Source organism: Mandrillus leucophaeus, unplaced genomic scaffold (genome assembly GCF_000951045.1).
Source record: "Mandrillus leucophaeus isolate KB7577 unplaced genomic scaffold, Mleu.le_1.0 Scaffold852, whole genome shotgun sequence".
NCBI lineage: Eukaryota > Metazoa > Chordata > Mammalia > Primates > Cercopithecidae > Mandrillus > Mandrillus leucophaeus.
Window position 1 is genome coordinate 65,251 of NW_012109275.1, and position 18,074 is coordinate 83,324.

The window sequence follows — 18,074 nt, forward strand, 5'->3', positions numbered from 1 at the left end:
AGAGTTCAGTCCTCTGCTGGAAGAAGAAATCCCTTTTTCCATAGACTTTATTAGTGGCCATCTGGCATCTGCTTGAGCTTGTGTGATCACAAGGCTGCCCATTTTATTTTGGATGGCTGAGTCACAGAGAGTACTTCTGATTCTCCTTCCATATGATAGTTGCTTAAATATGAAGATGGTGATCATGCATCATCACTGCAACTCGCCTTTGATTTGATCATTTTGGAAGCTCAACTTTGATTTCACTCTAGTTTGTCACTATCCCTTTGAAAGTGAACCATTTGTTCCCGACCTGTGGTCTGACTGGTTCGTGGTGGAGGGAAGCAACCGGCTCTTCCTTGGTGAACAAACACTGTACTTCTGTAACTTTAAGAGTTAATTCATGTTCAGTTTGTGACCAGCCAAATCCTGACTTTGTCCTTCTTGTATTGACGTGATGTAATTTTAGAGAAGGAAAACAAAAACTTTAAAAAAACCTTCTTTGCAAATAAGTACTTAGAAGACAATGATAGAATTCTATTATTTTTTAAAAGTCAAATACTACATGTTATAGCTAGGAGAGTGCAGAGAGAAAGAGAGGCTAGCTGATGGATCAAACTGGGTTTTATAGGAAATTTTTATACTTTAAAGGATTGGTCCTTGGTTTGAGTAACTCTTTTTCATTTTACTAGGGCTTTGAGGAAATGTTTCATGCCAAGTGAATTGATAAGATACTGTTGTATAAACCTGAATATAATTTTAATTTGTGTTTAGAGATGCAACTCTCTGCGTAGATTGTAATATTTTGTTCTCATTTGAGCAGAAAAATCGACTTGAGAAGCACTACTAGTGAATATTAATCCTTAGCTAGGTAGCAGACCTTTCAAACATTTTGCCCTCAGGATTCTTTTATACATTTTAAATTACTGAAGATCCTAGTTTCTGTTTATACATTAGTCTCAAGTAGACTTTTGAAGAATGTATTCTGCTATTATATTGACAGTGATTGTATTGGAAATTAAAACCCAGAGAATTGTAAGATATGTATTTATTGATTCATTTAATTAATTTATTTTTTGAGACTCTGTCTCCCAGGCTGAAGTGCAATGGTGCAATCACGGCTCACTGCAACCTCCATCTCCTGGGTTCAAGCAATTCTCCTGCCTCAGCTACCCGAGTAGCTGGGATTACAGGTGTGTGCCACTACACCCAGCTAATTTTTTGTATTTTTAGTAGAGACAGAGTTTCACCATGTTGGCCAGGCTGGTCTGGAACTCCTGACCTCAGGTGATCCACCTGTCTTGGCCTCCTAAAGTGCTGGGATTACAGGTGTGAGTCACTGTGCCCAGGCATATGTATTTATTGATTCATTAAAAATACCAGTCTGTTACCTGTTAACATAAATGGCATGCTTTTTATGAAAAATGACTGTTTTCCAAAATAAAAGAAATTTAGAAGAATGTCATGGTTTTATATTTGTGCAAAGTTCTGTGATGTCTGGATTAATAGATTCTCAAATCTGATTCTGTCTATTGCAGTATCCTCTGGCAAAAGAGGTGAGAGTGAAAAAGGCAGATTGTCTCTGTATTTAATTTTCATTGCTTCTGTAACAAATTACCACAAATTAGTGATTGACAACAGTACAATATATTGTCTTCATAGTTCTGGAAGTTAAAAGTCTGAAATAGATCTCACTGGGGTAGAATCAATATGTTGCAGTACTGCATTTCTTTCTGGAGGTTCTGGGGGAGACAGTTTTCTTAAGCTTTTCAGTTTCTAGAGGCTCCCCACATTGTTGGTAGCTCCTTGCATTTTCAAAGCCAGCAGTGGCTTTCTGAGTCTTTCTCAAATCACATCTCTCTCACACTGAATCTTCTGCCCTCCTTTTCCACACTTAAGGACCTTTGTGATTCCATTGGGTCCACCTGGATAATCCAGGCTAATAACTTTATTTGAAAGTCAGCTGATACCAATCTTAATCCATCTGCAACCTTAATTCTCCCTTGCCATGTAAGGTAACATATTCACAGGTTCTAGGGATTAGGACATGGACATCTTTGGAGGGCCATTATTCTGCCTGCCACATCTTAACTATATTATGAGAATAGTTTTGACCTCAAAGATTCCCTGGTGAGGAGGTCGGGGAGATTTCCCAGATTATGATGGTAACTACTGATCTAGGAAAAATTATCTGTTGAATGAATGAATAGAAAAAAGAAGGGACTGACAGTTATGAAGCACCTACTTTCAGCCAAGCACTGTGCCAAACATTTGACCTGCATTGTAATGTTTAATGGCTGTGTGACTTTGGGCCAAGTACTTTACTTCTTAGCCTTATTTTTTACCCCATCTGCATATGAGGGATTGTGGTATCCACTTCATGGAGTTCTTGGGACATTAATTGAGGTGATGAATGAGAAGTGTCTGGTGCACAGCATGTGGATGGCATTTATATAGGCACTTATATTTTTTTCTACTTCCTGCATACTCTAATGAAACATTTTTGAGATTGCCTATTTTTTGATCGTTTGACTTGGCTCTCTTCTTTTCGACAGGGTCTTGCTCTGTTACCCAGGTTACAGTGCAGTGGCACAGTCAAGCTCACTGCAGCCTTGAATGCCTGGGCTCAAGGGATCCTTCCATCTCAGCCTCCCGATTAGCTACCTGTGCCTGGCTAATTTAAAATTTTTTTGTAGAGACAGAGTTTTGATTTGCTCCACAGGCTGGTCTTGAACTCCTGGCTTCAAGCCATCCTTCTGCCTTGGCCTCCCAAAGTGTTGGGATTGTAAGTGTGAGCCACTGTCCTGTGCACAGTTTTCTTTTTCTAAGGACTTTTTCCCTTGAAGCTGAATGTACTTTTCTTTTTGATCAGTTCTGTTGATTTTTTAAAGATTTTATTTTTAAAGATTAGGTTGTCATTAAACCATTACTGTATTTAATTTTATTTCAAATGTAGTTGTGTGTAGTTTTATTTTTGTAACTTCGGGAAGTGTGATGGATTTCTGTGGAGTAGTCAGAATTACAGATATTACTTACAGGGTAATAAGGGGTATAATTTTAACTTTTGGTGGGAGTAGTGTAAATGTCATATGCATTATTAATTAGTCGGATGAGTAATTCTATTTGTCATGGATTACTTCTCCTTGGAGACAATGCAAAATATGTAAACGAATGGAAAAATGAGTGTTTCTTCTTAGATTATCAGACACAATAAAAGTGACTCTTGAATTGCCTCTTCCCAGGGGGTATGCCCAGCCCCATGCCAGGTTCCTCTGTCTTGCATCAGTGTGATGTTTGGTGGTCTTCCCCATTGCCTGTGATATTGTTCTGTATTTATAATCCCCTGTGCAGTGTCTGGCACATTGTAGGTATGGTAAATGCTTATTGAAACAGATTTCCTATGGGTCTAGTAAATGGGAAAACCAGTTTACAAAGATACTACATGTTGTATGATCTCATTGATGTAAAATTCTAGCAAATGTGAAGGAATCTGACCAAAAGAAAATGAGTAGTGGCCTGGGGATGGTTAGGGGTGGAGGGAGGGTGGGCTAGAATTTAAGGGAATGTGAGGAAAGGTTACGGGATGTTAGATGCTCATTGCCTTGATTGTGATGATGGCATCACAGATGTCTCTGCAGTATATGTCAAACCCCATCAAACTGTATACTTTATGTGCAGTTTATTATATTGCATCTCAATAAAAATATAAAGTGAAAATACAGAAATAAGAGAAGGACTCTAGTTTAGCCTGGCTTGAGTCCGGTACCCACCTCAGGAGTGGCCCAGCATGTTCTGTCAGGTGTTGTGCCCTGGACCAGCAGCTGTGACTGGAGGGGCAGGTCCTAGAAGAAACTGGGGAAGAGTCACTTCTTATATAAGGATTGGAGCATACTGGGCAGGTAATCCTATCAGTGTTCACTTTCACTGTGGAAAGGATACCTTGGGCGTTTTGTTTCATCTCGACATATGCCATTGGACTATTGCAGAGGTAAAAATGACTTAAAACCGAGTGGTTATTGGAGATACTGGAGAAAACAGTTTCTGGCTAAAAATTTACATCTCTTTAAGGTCTAGCAGTTACACACTCCTAAGAACTGTCATCTCAACCTTGGCCTTCAAAGTCACGTTTCTATTCAACTGTTTCCTTTATTGTAATGAATTATTAGCAGAAAGGATATTAAGTGGACACAGCTATATCAAATAACATTTGTTGGTACTAAGTGTAACATACCAAAACATAAAAAATTGTGAAATTGCATTATGATCAACTTGTTCCCTAGCATATCAGAAGAGATTCACATTTTTCAACCATTAATAGCAGAACTGTGCCTAGCCTGGCTGAACAGAAGGAAGCTGGAACTTGGTGAAAGTTGCTAAGAGATAAATCACCTGAATTAGGGTGTCTTTTTCTTGTAGTTTTCATAGTTACAGATGTGAAGTTTAAAAGTTTAAAACAGGACCTGAGTTCACCTGTAGTGAGATAATGGAAAAGGTAAATACTGCCTCAATGTAGACGCAAAAAATTGCCTATGCGTATTTTCACATTTCCAATTCATAGGTATACTTTTAAAAGAAATTTTGAAACCTTGATGTTTTCAGTCTACACGTGAACTTTTAAAGGAGAATTTGAAGCCATGTTAAGTAAATATGACATCTTAAAGTATTTGGAATATCTGTGAGTATTTTTGAAGTATGTGAATATTATGAAATATAAACAGAAGTTGAGATTTGGTCCAATTAGGGAAAAACAAATAAACACCCAAAAAACAAAAAAAATGCTTTTTCTTGATTTAGGAACATAGAAATAGATATTTAAAATGTGACCTTGAGCTGTTAATTTCATCTTCATTTTCCTCTGTGAAATGGGTGTAATTGTGTCTCGCATTAAGTGAGGTCGTGTACATTGCTTCATATAATGCCTGGTATATAGGAAATGCACATAATTATTATTCACTGGATTAACTTTTTGGTTGACTGAGCACTGGGGAGAGTTACAGAAAGCTTCTTGGTACATGGAGGGTGGCGGAAAATGGAGACTTTTTCTGTTTTTGTGTGTGTTTTTTTTTTTTGTAGCTTCTAAAATTCTCCAGGAAAATTTTCTCCTCTTCCATTTCTTCTTCAGGGACTTTTGATCTGTATATTCTTTTTTTTCTAGAAAAACAGCTTGAAATCTAGGACATATACCAAAAAGAAAAATCATAACTAACTAAAGAAAAATGCCATCTTAGTGTCTCTGGGATTGTGATTTGCTTTATCAATACAATTGAACTTTTAAGGATTTTCAAGTGTGCCTCACCTTTTCTGATTATATTCTTGTTAACACACTTGGGTTTCTGAGTACAAATATCTGAGATGTACATTTGGGCCTCCTGATGGAGCATGTTTTGCCCCAGTTTTTGCTTTATTAATATCAATGTAACAAAATCTTTGCATATAGATCTTTACCTATATCTCTATTTCCTTAGCATAGATTCCTAGAAAGGATTACTGAGTCAAAGGGTATGAATATTTTTAACAGACTCTTGATATGTATTGCCGAGCTGTTTTCTAGAAAGCTTGCTCTGGTTTATACTCTTAAACAGCTAGGAGTCAAGCTGACCAGGTCCTGGCACAAGCTTCCGTTATTACAGACAAATCAAGAATAGAGCACCCCCAAAACAGCACACACAGATAGCACTACCACTAGCAGCAGGAACACTGCTGCAACCTGACAAGAGGAAAATGACTTCTTACTTTATTTCTTAGCCAAATAACACATGCTTATTATAGAAAACCATGTAAATGAAATAAAGACAGTAGAGACATTTGTAATTCCACCTGTTGAGACATCTACTGTTAACTGTGTTTACTTGTTTTAATTTGCTTTTTTTTTGGTAGTTCGAGTGGTTGAACGTTTAGTTTACCAACTATTTCCTTTTGTATGGATTTTTAAAATATTAAGAATACTAGACCATTGCTGTTTGTCTTTTCAATTTTTTGGTCTAATATACTCAACTCTTTTCCCAAATTGTTGTTTTGATATTTTTAGATGCACAGGTGTTAAAAAATCTTATGTTGCAAATCTGTCAGTAGTTTTCTTTGTGATTTATTCTGTTGCTTTTTTTTCTTTTTTTTTTTACATTTGGAAAGTTATGTTTTATTCAGAGATGAAATAAATGGTGATCTATATATTCTTGTTTTTAATGTTAAAAAATTTTAAACTGTAGCTCACATGGTGTTTCTTTTTCTACCTTTTTAATGTTTGAAATTTTTAAACTGACTCACATGGTGTTTGTTTTACAGCATAATTTGAAGGAAAGTCTTACTTGACATTCTTTTCACATAGCTGTTTGGTGTTTATGCATACACATTAGACAAAGACAGAATATTCCAGGCAGATGTAACTCTGGTCAGTATTCAACCACGGCATATGTTGGAGAACACAGAGCAGTAGATGACCCATCTTGTTGAAAGTAGGGCATGGGAAGGAGAATTTAATATTGGAGAAATGGATTAAAGTATACATTGGGAATGCCTTTGATACCAGATTAAAAAGTTAAAATTTATTGTCAGAAGTTTGAATGGCTGAATTTTCTTAAAATAAACCTTTAGTAGAATTCGTTCGGATGTAAGCAATAGAAAACTTAACTCTTTCCCGTTGGCATCTTTTCTAGGTTCCTAGCAGTGGCCCCCTACATCTCCAAATTTACGTTCTCTTAAATCTACCTTTGGAAGAAAAGAATGCCTCCTCCCTCAAATTCCCTTACAAATCCAGCAATTGACTCGATTGGACTTGTTGGTTCACTGTGGCTGTAGAGAAAGTATGATGATTGGCTGGAGGGGATCCTATGTCTGCCTCAAACTAGTCAGCATTGGTAAGGGAATTCAGGTACTCTGTTAGGCCAGGCCTGGGTTACATGCCCTCCTTCTGGAGTCAGGAATGGAACCCCATGAGACCATACAGTCTGAATGTTGGGGAAGAGAGATTTCCCAACAAAATCATGGTGTTGAAGGTTTATCAGTCAGGATAGGCTAGGTTATGCTGCAGCAACAAGCAACACCAAAATCCTAGTGGTTTATTACAGACAGCTATAACAAAGCCTATTTCTCACTCATGCAGAGTCTACTGGGGGACCCCCACAACTCTGCAGGGCAGGGTAGTCAACTCCATGTGTTGGCTTAGCCTTCCATCCTCCTCCTAATCTTGTAGTGTTTGTATCATATCTCCATGATAGGCATGGTAGGGGAAGGGAGTGTGCACTGCTCTAGAAGTGACACATGTCTCTTGTGCCTGTGATCTGTTGTGACCACAGCTGGCCAGAGTCAGGGGTGAGGCATGGAGGGAGGATTGTGATCCTCCCCATGTACCTGGAAAGTGGAGCCAACTGGACGCGAGCAAGTGTGAGATGGCACAGCTGCACTGAAGGGGCCCAGACACCCAGTGCCCACAGCCATCGCTTACCACAGGCAGCCTTTGGGACCTCGGTTTTTCAGGTCCATCCTTTGCACCCTCCTGTCTTTATCTGACTGGTTCCTGGGATAATGATGAGAGCAAGTAATGCATTTGGTAAACTTTTAGAGCTCTCCAGTGCTGTGTGCCTAAGGCGCATCATATTTTTTAAAACATTAAGAATAATCATTGACATCAATCAGGCCATGAATTTCTGCTCGGTGTTGTCTCCACACACTACTTGACAGCTCTGCCAAGCTCTAGGCCTGTACTAAGGGAGAGACATTTAGCATTTATGAGCATTAAAGAAGACAAAGTACTTGGCAAAATTGTACCTTCCAAGCTCACATCTTTACACAGCTTAAAAATGTTTCCTTGAATAAGTGGAAAGTATCTGACTTCTGTACCAGAATGAGGTTCTGCCTTCTTTCATATTCTCTCTCTCTCAATAGTAATGATAAAATTTAGACAAGAATTTTCTGCGGTGGCCTTAAAAAAGCAAAACAAAATGGAGCAGCCACTGTGGAAAACAGTAGGGCAGTTCCTAAAACAATGAAAAACAGGATTACCATATGAGTCAGGAATTCCACTTCTAGGTGTTCACCCAAAAAGACTGAAAACGAGGATTTGGACAGATATTTGTGTATTCATAGCAGCATTATTCATAACAGCTGGAAGGTGGAAGCAACCCGACGGCCTGGGGATTGATAAATGGATAAACAAAAGGCGGTTTATATCTACAATGGACTATGCAGCCTTCAAAAGGAGAGACTGACATATGCTACACCGTGGATGAACCTTGAGGTCATTGTGCAAAAAGACAAAGACTGTGTGACTCCACTTCTATGAGGTTCCTGGAATAGTGAGATTCATAGAGACAGGAAGTGGAGCAGTAGTTGCTGGGAAAGCTGGGGTGAATGGGGAATTGTTTAATGGGTACAGAGTTTCAGTTTTGCAAGAAGAAAAGAATTCTAGAGCTGGATGGTGGCGATGGTTGCACAAGGTGAATGTACTTAATGCCACTGAATTGCACTCTTAGAAATGGCTAACATGGTAAACTTTATGTAATGTATATTTTGCCACAATAAAAAACACAAAAAGCCAGAACCAAAACAGAAAGCTTACCAGTTTTTCTTATAGGTTGTTCACCACATTTCCCAGTGTTCTGTGGGATAAGCAGACGAAAAGCTGGAAGCTGCTGAAAACTGGAAGTGCCAGGGGCCTCCCAGCTTGCCACACTGTGTGCTGGAGGGTGCACAGCTCCCAGCTCAGAGTGGCTTGCATTGGAACTGAGTTTTGCTCAAGCTCTGGCCACAGCAACAGAACTGTCTCTCCATTTGTTTGTACTGATTGTATAGCCTTGCTGTCATCATCCATTACGTACAAAGGAATTCACTTTCTAAATTGGTACCCACTCTGGTTTCTCCTTTGAGAAAGTACGTAAGTGACTAGTCAAGAGGCATTCGGTTTATACTTCAGAGTCTAAAGTTTAGCCAGACTGTTTCTCTTTTGTGAGTGGTTGGCATTCTTTTCTTTTGCTTTGTAATTATTCATGTTTGTTCTTAACTTTTCTTCCTAAAGTTTGCACAGGGTGCCAAGATCCCTTTGAGATGCTGCTTCTTGTGTTCGAGGATGACGCCTTAAACATCCAGGCTTTCAGGTGATGGTGTCGTGTGATGTACGTGTCTCAGGCTTTCACTCCCGCAGGGGAATTCCCATGCAGCTTTTGGATGATTTTCTATCATAGTAGTTTTTCCTTGAGGGCTTCGCGTAGTCTTCTCAGGTAGCAGGAAGGGAGGGAGACTTTCTTGCCAGCACCATTTCTAAATATAAACTTGTAATTAAGCAGGCTGTTCGAACCTCCCTCGGAAAGGTCATTTGTGAAAGTGGAGCTTTTGGTCACTCTGTAAGCGATCCCACTTCACTTGCATCATATGGACGATGCCATGCGGTCATATTCGGAAAATATCATCAGCAATGGCCCATTGATTTATGTAAGGCCAGAAGATCTTCGGTATTAGATATCAAAGAGTTTGGGTCTGCCAGCTTCTCCTCTTCCCTAGGACCAGTTCTTGTGAACTGCCTGCCTCTAAGTTTCTTAAATGTCTATAACAGATACGTCTTATTGGCAAAAGCAAAATGAAAGCCATGGTTCTTGTGGCTGGGTGCGGTGGCTCACGCCCGTAACCCCAGCACTTTGGGAGGTGGAGGCAGGCAGATCACCTGAGGTCAGGAGTTTGAGACTAGCCTGGCCAACATGGTGAAAACCCTGTCTCTACTAAAAATACAAAAATTAGCCGGGCATGGTGATATACACCTGTAATCTCAGCTACTTGGGAGGCAGAGGCAGGAGAATTCCTTGAACTTAGGAGGTGGAGGTTGCAGTGAACCGACATTGTACCACTGTACTCCAGCCTGGGTGACAGAGTGAGACTTCATCTTAAAAAAAAAGCCATGGTGGTTGTCTCATTGATTTTGATGAAAGAAAAACGAATGAAGAGATGGAACTGTTAGTGAATTGACTGTTCGGGTTTTCAATAGGCTCAGTCACATCTAGATTGTCAGTGTGAGTGAAATTAATTTATTGATTCGTATATGTGCCTTCACAATGACCTGGAAATTCTGTGTAGAGATATAAAGGCTTGGTTTTAATAAACTAGGTGCAATGTGGGAACTTAATTGGGAGCCATGAATAGGCTTTAGGGGATGAACCCCATGAAATTTTCTACAAAATCTGCACGTGCATGGAGAGGATTCCATGGCTTCTGTTAGGTTTTGAAAGGGATTCAGATCTCAAAGCTGTTAAGGAGCCTTGTGAAATGCTCAGAATACCTCACTGCGGCTGGGTTGGTCCCTGACTGGGGCCCTGATTAGAGCTGTTACTATGCAAGCGGAATGCTTCTTGAATGTTTCAGGTGGCTCTTTAGAGTGAATGTGGATTCTACGTGCCATTCATAGTCAGAAAGAAGTGAGCAGAAAGGAAAGGGAAAGCCCAGAAATGAGGGATTGACTATTTTATTTTAGGAAAAAATGTACCTGAAAGGGAGTTAAGAACATAGATTCTGGAGCCAAACTTCCCAGGTTCAAATCCCAACCCTGCCATGTGGTGCTGGTGTATCCTTAGCAAATTAAGTAATTTCCATGCGTCTCTAGTGTCTTTGTTTGTGAAATGGGGATAAAGTAGTATTTGCTTCCTAAGGTTGTGGGAAGGATTAAATGAGAAAATGTAAAGTCTTCTTGATAGCATGTAGTACATGGTAAGTGCTTAATAAATATTAGCTGTTATAATGGAGTCAGGTGGTTGTCCTTAGTAATGTGAGAAGTAGTAAAATATGGACAGTTCAGGTTTTATGTACATGTACCTATCTCCAAAAAATCACCTGCCTTCAGCATTTGTCTGCCTGTGAGCTATTTCAAGAAAATTTTGGTGCATAAACATCATAAAAGGTGAAAAAAAACACTGTCATATATAATTTTGGCAAAATAGGATAGTCCGTGTTTTTGTCATAAAATATTGGATGATTGTGTTCATCCTGTTAAATGGTTAACCAGATGAGAATATCACTTTTTTTTTTTTTTTTTGTCTTTTGAAATATATTGCTCAGTCTTTGATCCTGAATTTCATCTAGGATATGGTCATGGAGGCCTCATCATCTGAGACGTCACCCTTATGGTTGGTTTCACCGTCATCACTAGGCCGTAGAGAACTGCTGTCTCTCTCTGCATTCACCTCCTGGCACATCTGATAACTGCGAGATGTCTTCTCCTGTCAGCTTTGTTTTTGCTGTTACGGATGGAAAATGAAAAACTGATTTCTCAACAGTGTTCCATGAAAGCAAACAAAAAAAAAGACTGCAAAGATGGTGTTTTCAGACTTCTTTTATACCTTCTTGAAGGTGATGCAGTTCTTTGCGCAATGCCATGAGAACTGAAGGATGATGTCATAGTGATGACTTATTTCACTATTGCACTATCTTAAGTGATTTCTTATTCTCCTGCTTTCTTATTTTAGTCTTTTAAAAAATCATAGGTGGCAGCCGGGCACAGAGGCTCAAGTCTGTAATCCCAGCACTTTGGGAGGCCGAGACGGGCGGATCACGAGGTCAAGAGATCCAGACCATCCTAGCTAGCACGGTGAAACCCCGTCTCTACTAAAAGAATACAAAAAACTAGCTGGGCGTGGTGGCGGGTGCTTGTAGTCCCAGTTACTTGGAGGCTGAGGCAGGAGAATGGCGTAAACCCGGGAGGCGGAGCCTGCAGTGAGCTGAGATCCGGCCACTGCACTCCAGCCTGGGCGACAGAGCGAGACTCCATCTCAAAAAAAAAAAACAAAAAAAAAAACATAGGTGGCAATAATTGAGAGATAATGATGAAATAATTCTAATAGTAAAGTATTTCAGCATATTGGAAAAATAAGATCACCAACATCCCCTATTGCATCTTTGATTTTTTAAAAGGGTTCAGTGGACTCATGGAAATTGTAAGGTAGAATGAATTTTTGAAAGGCTTCCAATAAAAAAATAGAAATCATGAAGTAACAATCCTTACAAATAGTTAGAACTGCTCAAAAAAGAAACCCAAACCTAACATCCAGTGGACCCTGATGGTAGAAGGTAGTCACACGTCTACAAACCCATCTGAAGGAAATCATCTGAAAGGCGAAGATTAACACATGAAGATGCTCATTGCAATGTTATTTTTATTAAATAGGAAAAAACTTAAATGTGTAACTTAGAGTATGGGCTGAACATCCCTGATCTGAAAATCTAAAATCCACAGTGCTCCAAATCTCAAATTTTTGCATGCTGACATGATGCTCCAAGGAAACACTCATTGGAGCATTTTGAATTTCAGACTTTTGGATTAGGGAGCCACGATCGGTAGATATAATGCAGACATTCCAAAATACAAAAAAATCCGATATCCAAAATGGTTCTGTTCCCAAACGTTTTGGATAAGGGATGCTTAACCTGTAGTAGGTTAACTATGGCACACCAATATGTATGTCAAAGTCTCATGTAATAGTTTATTTCAAAAAGTATAGGCTCATGATTGAATATTAAATTTAGTGAGCTCAATGCAAACCTGTATATATAGTGTGAGGTTAGCTATCCAAAATATATACATAGAAAAATGTTGGCAGCAAATACATAAAATGTCAGTAGTTTTTTTCTGGGTGGTGAGATGACGTATGATATTTAGATTTGGTTAACTATACTTTTACTTTCCAAAATCTGCAACATGTATTTTTTAAACAAATCCTTTTTGTGATGTTGAAGCAAATGTTCATTTTTGGTAGCAAATGTTCTTTTATTGAGAAATAATTTATATATCATACAATTTACCCTTTTAGAGTCTCCCATTCAGTGGTTTTTAGTACTTTCACAAGAGTGTTCAACCATCACCATTGGCCAGGTACAGAGGCGCATGCCTGTAATCTCAGTACTTTGGGAGGCTGAGGTGCATGGGTTGTTCCTGAGCCTAGGAGTTTGAGACCAGCCTTGGCAACACAGGGAGACTCTGTCTCTACAAAAAGTACAAAAATTAGTAGGGTGTGATGGTCTGCGCCTGTCGTCCCAGCAACTCAGGAAGCTGAGGTGGGAGGATCGCTTGAGCCCTAGAGATTGAGGCTGCAGTGAGCTGTGATGGTGCCACTGCACTCCAGTCTGGTTAACCGAGTGAGACCTCATCTCAATCCCCCAGAACCATCACCACCATCAATTTCAGAACATTTTCATCACCACAAAAAGAAATTCTGTGCCCATTAGCAGTCAGCGGTCCTAGGCAACCATGAATCTCCTTTCTGTGCCTATGGATTTGTCATTTCTGTACGTTTCATATGAATAGGATCATGCAACATGTGGTCCTTTGTGGCTGGCTTCCTTCACCAGCATGTTTTCAAGGTGAAGCAAATCTCTTTTGTAGTCTAGTTTACTCATTTTTTTTTCTTTAGAAATCATACTAACCCTTATTTATTATGTAATATAATGTATTTTTTTTCTTTATTTCCAGAATTGGTTCCTTCCATTATGAGCAACTTGTTGAATCCAGATGCCATTTTCTCAAACAATGAAATGAGCCTGTCAGACATTGAAATCTATGGCTTCGATTATGATTACACCTTGGTGTTTTATTCAAAGCACCTCCACACGCTGATATTTAATGCTGCACGGGACCTTCTCATCAATGAACACCGGGTAAGATCAGAGGGACATTTCAGCTTCTCCCTCCCCTTTTCCCCTTAGAACAGCCTTGAGCTGACGTGACCCCATGTCTGCCACAGAGAAGTCGTTTAATAAATTGTTGCTGAATGAATAAGTAGATTTTGTTGCCTTCCACATAACTCTTACCTGGAAGATGATAGTTTTTTTAAAAAAAATCTTTAGATGTCTTTTGGCAAAAGACCTTCCCAAGATGTGCATTAATGGAGATTTGGCTGTAGATATTTACACTCTCGTCTTTCACGGAACGACACGGTGTCTCCTGGAGCTTGATGAATTGGCAGCCTGCCTGTTGAATTCTGGTTAGGAAGAATTCCTCAAATGTTAGGAGATGTTTTACCTTCAACACCCATTTGAATTGCTAAGAGCAAAGCATATTTGAATGTCTTTCTTCTGATACGTAGTATTGTTGAGAGTTTTTAATGAAGAAGGAAAAAAGAAAATATGCAACCCTATCATTTTTTTCTCTAGTCTGATTTGAGTACACATTTCAGGAAGCAGGATAAGAAGTGTTCTCAGAAGTCTTGTGGGCCATACCCTTTGAGACCTCCCCTGGGAAGTACAGCTCAGATCTCCATCTCAGACAGGTGCACGTTGCCCTAGGAAGTGGTTCTGATTTTTGGGAAGTTCTTTCATGGGTTGAACAATTCTGCCTTCATACAGCTCTCACCATTGACCTCTTTTCTTCCTTGATTTATTGCTTCACATGTTTCTTAAGCCTCCTTGTGCCAAGCCCTGCAATACAAGCTGAGAAGATAAAGATGAGTAGGAGACAGGCATTACCCATAAAGAACCAACAGCCCAGTGCGGTTGTCGGTCACGTGGGCAGATCAGTTATGCAGCCTCCTAGTGGAGGTCTCCTTAGACATCGATTGTGTCTGACTGTGATGGTTAGAACAACTTTCTCTGCCTGAGGGAATTGGGGAAGCAAAGAAGGTGATATTTCAGTCAAATATTGAAGGAGTTCGCAGCAAAGGAGGGCTGAGGGTGGGTATGAGTAACTTATAACCCCAAATTATGTAAACTACTATTTTATATTTAACCATTCGAGTACCAGACATATAATGAGCTAGTGTTGTATAGACCAGCCATTATGCCCTCCAAGACTTTTCCCAAATTGATTGTTCTTAGCTCTTTTAACCGTTCTCATTTGTCCTCTTTTCTTTTCGTCATCCTAGTCATCTTCCTTTGTGTGTGCTCTGGTTTATTTCTCTTAAATGTGAGGACTTGAAGATGTTACCCCAGGTGGGGTCCGGCTAGAGTGGAATAGAAGGAGACCATCACCTCCCTTATTCTGGATGCCATATTTTTATTAATGCAGCCAAAATTCTCCTTAGTTTTGGATCCTAACCATTTGATTCACCATATTTTCTGATCCCCCTCAGCTTTTGGTTATCAGTGGATTTAAGCAGCTCATTTTGTCCATATCCAAAATGTAGTCATGGCATTTGCCACAAAGAAGCTTCCTTTCTGCCACTAAGCCAGCAGCTGGCTTTCTTTAGTTATAGCCACTTTACTAGATGTGAAACCACCTAGCCACTTGGCATCCAGCGGCAGATCTCGTTTGTTCAAGGGACTACTCTCTTCCATCTAAACTGCAGTCCTTTGCCTGGATCATAAGATGAAAGCCAACTAAGAACGAGGTGGTTCTGACTTTGGTTCCTGCCTGCCATCCCATGCCATCTGTTCACCACCCCCTAAAAGGTGGATCCAAAGGGGTGTTGCACTGGTGCTGGCATTTCAGTCCCAGGTCAGCTGCAGTGTTTTCTCTGACTTTGATGTCATTTATAAAAAGCAAGCCATGATCCCAGTGGCAGTGTTCATTGATTGTCCAGTAGGTGCTGAAAGCACAGGTTCTAAGGCCTCACTGCTGGGGTTCAAATTCTGGGCTTCATCACTTATTTCCTACATAATCTTGATTGACTCACTCAGTTTCTCTGGACCTCAGTTTTCTCCCCTGTAAAATGGGCATAGTAACAGTGCTTTCCTCATAGTCACTGTGGTAAATGAATTAATAAACGTAAAGTAGATGGCACATAGAAAACACTCAATAAATGTTAGCTATTTATTAATACAAATACTATTATTTCTAATCTGCACAACAACCCTGCTCACACATGTTGTCTCTGTTTACAGCTGAGGAAACAGGTTCAAAAAATTAAGCTACTAGATCAAGGCCACAGGCCAGGAGACAGAACCAGGATTTGAACTCCGGTCTGTCTGTTTCCAAAGGACTCTATTCTCTCCTCGACTCCCCTTGCCTCTCTTATGGGGTTACTAACACCTTTCCATCCTATGGTTTTTTTGGTTCAGATGCAAATAAAATACTCATGAAAATAAAAATTTATGAAATTTGAGGGGAAGAGAGATGAAATAGATGGATAAAATAAAAGCTGCAATCACTATTATTTGAAAAGCCTCTAGATTTAAGATCGTTGAAATTTCATTCTCATTATATCTGTGTGTTGCTTTGATAAAACTAAAAGAAGTTATAATATTAATTGTATCAGGCATATTAGTAGAGTCAGTTATGCTCACGCAAATTTTTCTCTTCTTCTGATTAAACAAAATAATTCTTCGAAGATACACTGAGTTCAGGGCCATTTTTGCAGCCAAGACTGATGCACTTTGTGTAGTTGTAGAGATGGAAAGACATATGCTTTTGAGACACACAGTCATAGAACAGTAAATTTGCAATTTAGCATCTTTCCAAAAAGCAAACATAAAAGGTTCCAGCTCCTTCGTAATTACCCTTTTTAAAAGATAAGAGATTTTTACAAACATGGACATTTTTAAAAAAATCAAGTAATAACTGTCTGTATTTTGATTTTATTTGTCCACCAAGGAATAGAAAGGGAGGGGTAGAAGAGCTCTTAATTTCATCTCCCAGCTTCACACCTTAGTCAGCATTTTTTCTCATTAGTTGGCACCATTGATCACCGCCTTGTTCATATCCAAAGCATCGGCTGTGACCCCTCGCACTCCGCGTCCATGTCTGATCTCTCAGCAAATGCTATGCTCTCTTTTTCCTTTAAATAAACTTTTAGGATAGTTTTAGGCTTATGGAAAGGTTGCAAATACGGAGTTCATGTGTGTATACACCCAATGCCCCGTTTCCTCCAATGTTAACACTTGACCAAGGTACATTTGTTACACCTAAAGAACCAGTCTTGATACATTATTATTCATTAAAGTCCATACTTCCTTCAGTTATTTTTAGTTTTTACCAAATGTCCATTTCCTGCTCCAGGATCCCCTCCAGGACACCACATTACAGTTAGTTGTCATGTCTCTCAGGCGCCTCTTGGCTTTTACAGCTTCTCCGACTTTCCTTGCTTTTTTAAATGACCTTGACAGTTTTGAAGCGTGCCAATTAGGTGCTGTGTGCATTTTCCTTACGATTAGCCTGAGTTATGAATTTGGGGGAGGAAGACCACAGAGGTGAAGTGTGGTTTTCATCCCATCATAGTGAGAGCCTCCCCAGCCTCCTCCAGCTGCCTCCCCTCCTCCCCTCCTGCTCCTTGAACCTCCAAACCCTTTCCTACTTCTGCCTTGGAGCACTCTTTCTTCTCCCAGAAGAGGCTTGCTCCTGGCTTGCTTTTCTTCCCCCCACCCCCCGCCCCCGATCTCCAATCTGTGAATACTTGTATTGCATTTTCTTTTAGAACATACACTCTGAGGTGTTATATTCTGTGTGTGTATTCGTGTATGGTCTGCCTCCCCAGGTAGAATGGGAGCTTTGCAGGGGCAGACACCTGTGTCAGTTTTGTTCACTGCTGTATTCCCAGGCCCTGGCACAAAGTAGGAACTCATTAAACACTTGACGTCTGCATCCATGAGTTCCGCTGAAAAGTGAGAGCGTTGTGCTTCACGTGGGGCCAGCATTCTGATGAGGTCATTTTACTCTAGCATCGTGTTTTGGGTGGATTTTAGAGAGCTTAGTTTTTGTGCCCTTCTGCATTGCCTCTAATTAGATTCGTAATTTAGGCTACTTTAAATATTAAACTGAGACCTCTGGAAGACAGATACGTTTATAGGTCTCTGGACCTCAGGAACCCAGAGCAGTGTTGTAATGTAGAGGTTTTAGCTGTATCTGAGAGCTGTAATTACCCAGGACTGTAGGAATTAGGCGCACATGAAGAAGTCCTGGGTTCTCTGCTGCATTTTGGTATTAACTTTGCTTGAAGCTGTAGGGACGTTCCTGTAGCATTTTCAGGGGGACATTTTGCTCTTTATCAGCACACAGGAGTTTGCCCAGATTGTAACTGGGGTTAGAACAAAGTCAAGGTACTAAAGGAAGCCAGACTGGGCCTAAATTAGAATTTTAATAAAAACCCCAAGTCAAAAGGCTTTTAATCTTTTGTTGGAGGAAACAGGGCATTGGGTGTATACATACAGAAACACAGTATTTGCAACCTTTCCATAAGCCTAAAACTATCCTAAAA

At 39.9% G+C, this 18,074-nt stretch overlaps 1 protein-coding gene across 1 annotated transcript in view; it reads left to right on the top strand.

Annotated features, from left to right (window-relative positions):
* Positions 1–18,074, top strand: part of NT5DC3 (5'-nucleotidase domain containing 3) — a 65,793-nt gene that overhangs the window by 7,423 nt on the left and 40,296 nt on the right. The window contains exon 2 of the mRNA XM_011968647.1: positions 13,421–13,605. Within this exon, the coding sequence (XP_011824037.1) occupies positions 13,438–13,605 (168 nt within the window). The 5' untranslated portion in view covers positions 13,421–13,437. The remainder of the gene's footprint in view (positions 1–13,420; positions 13,606–18,074) is intronic.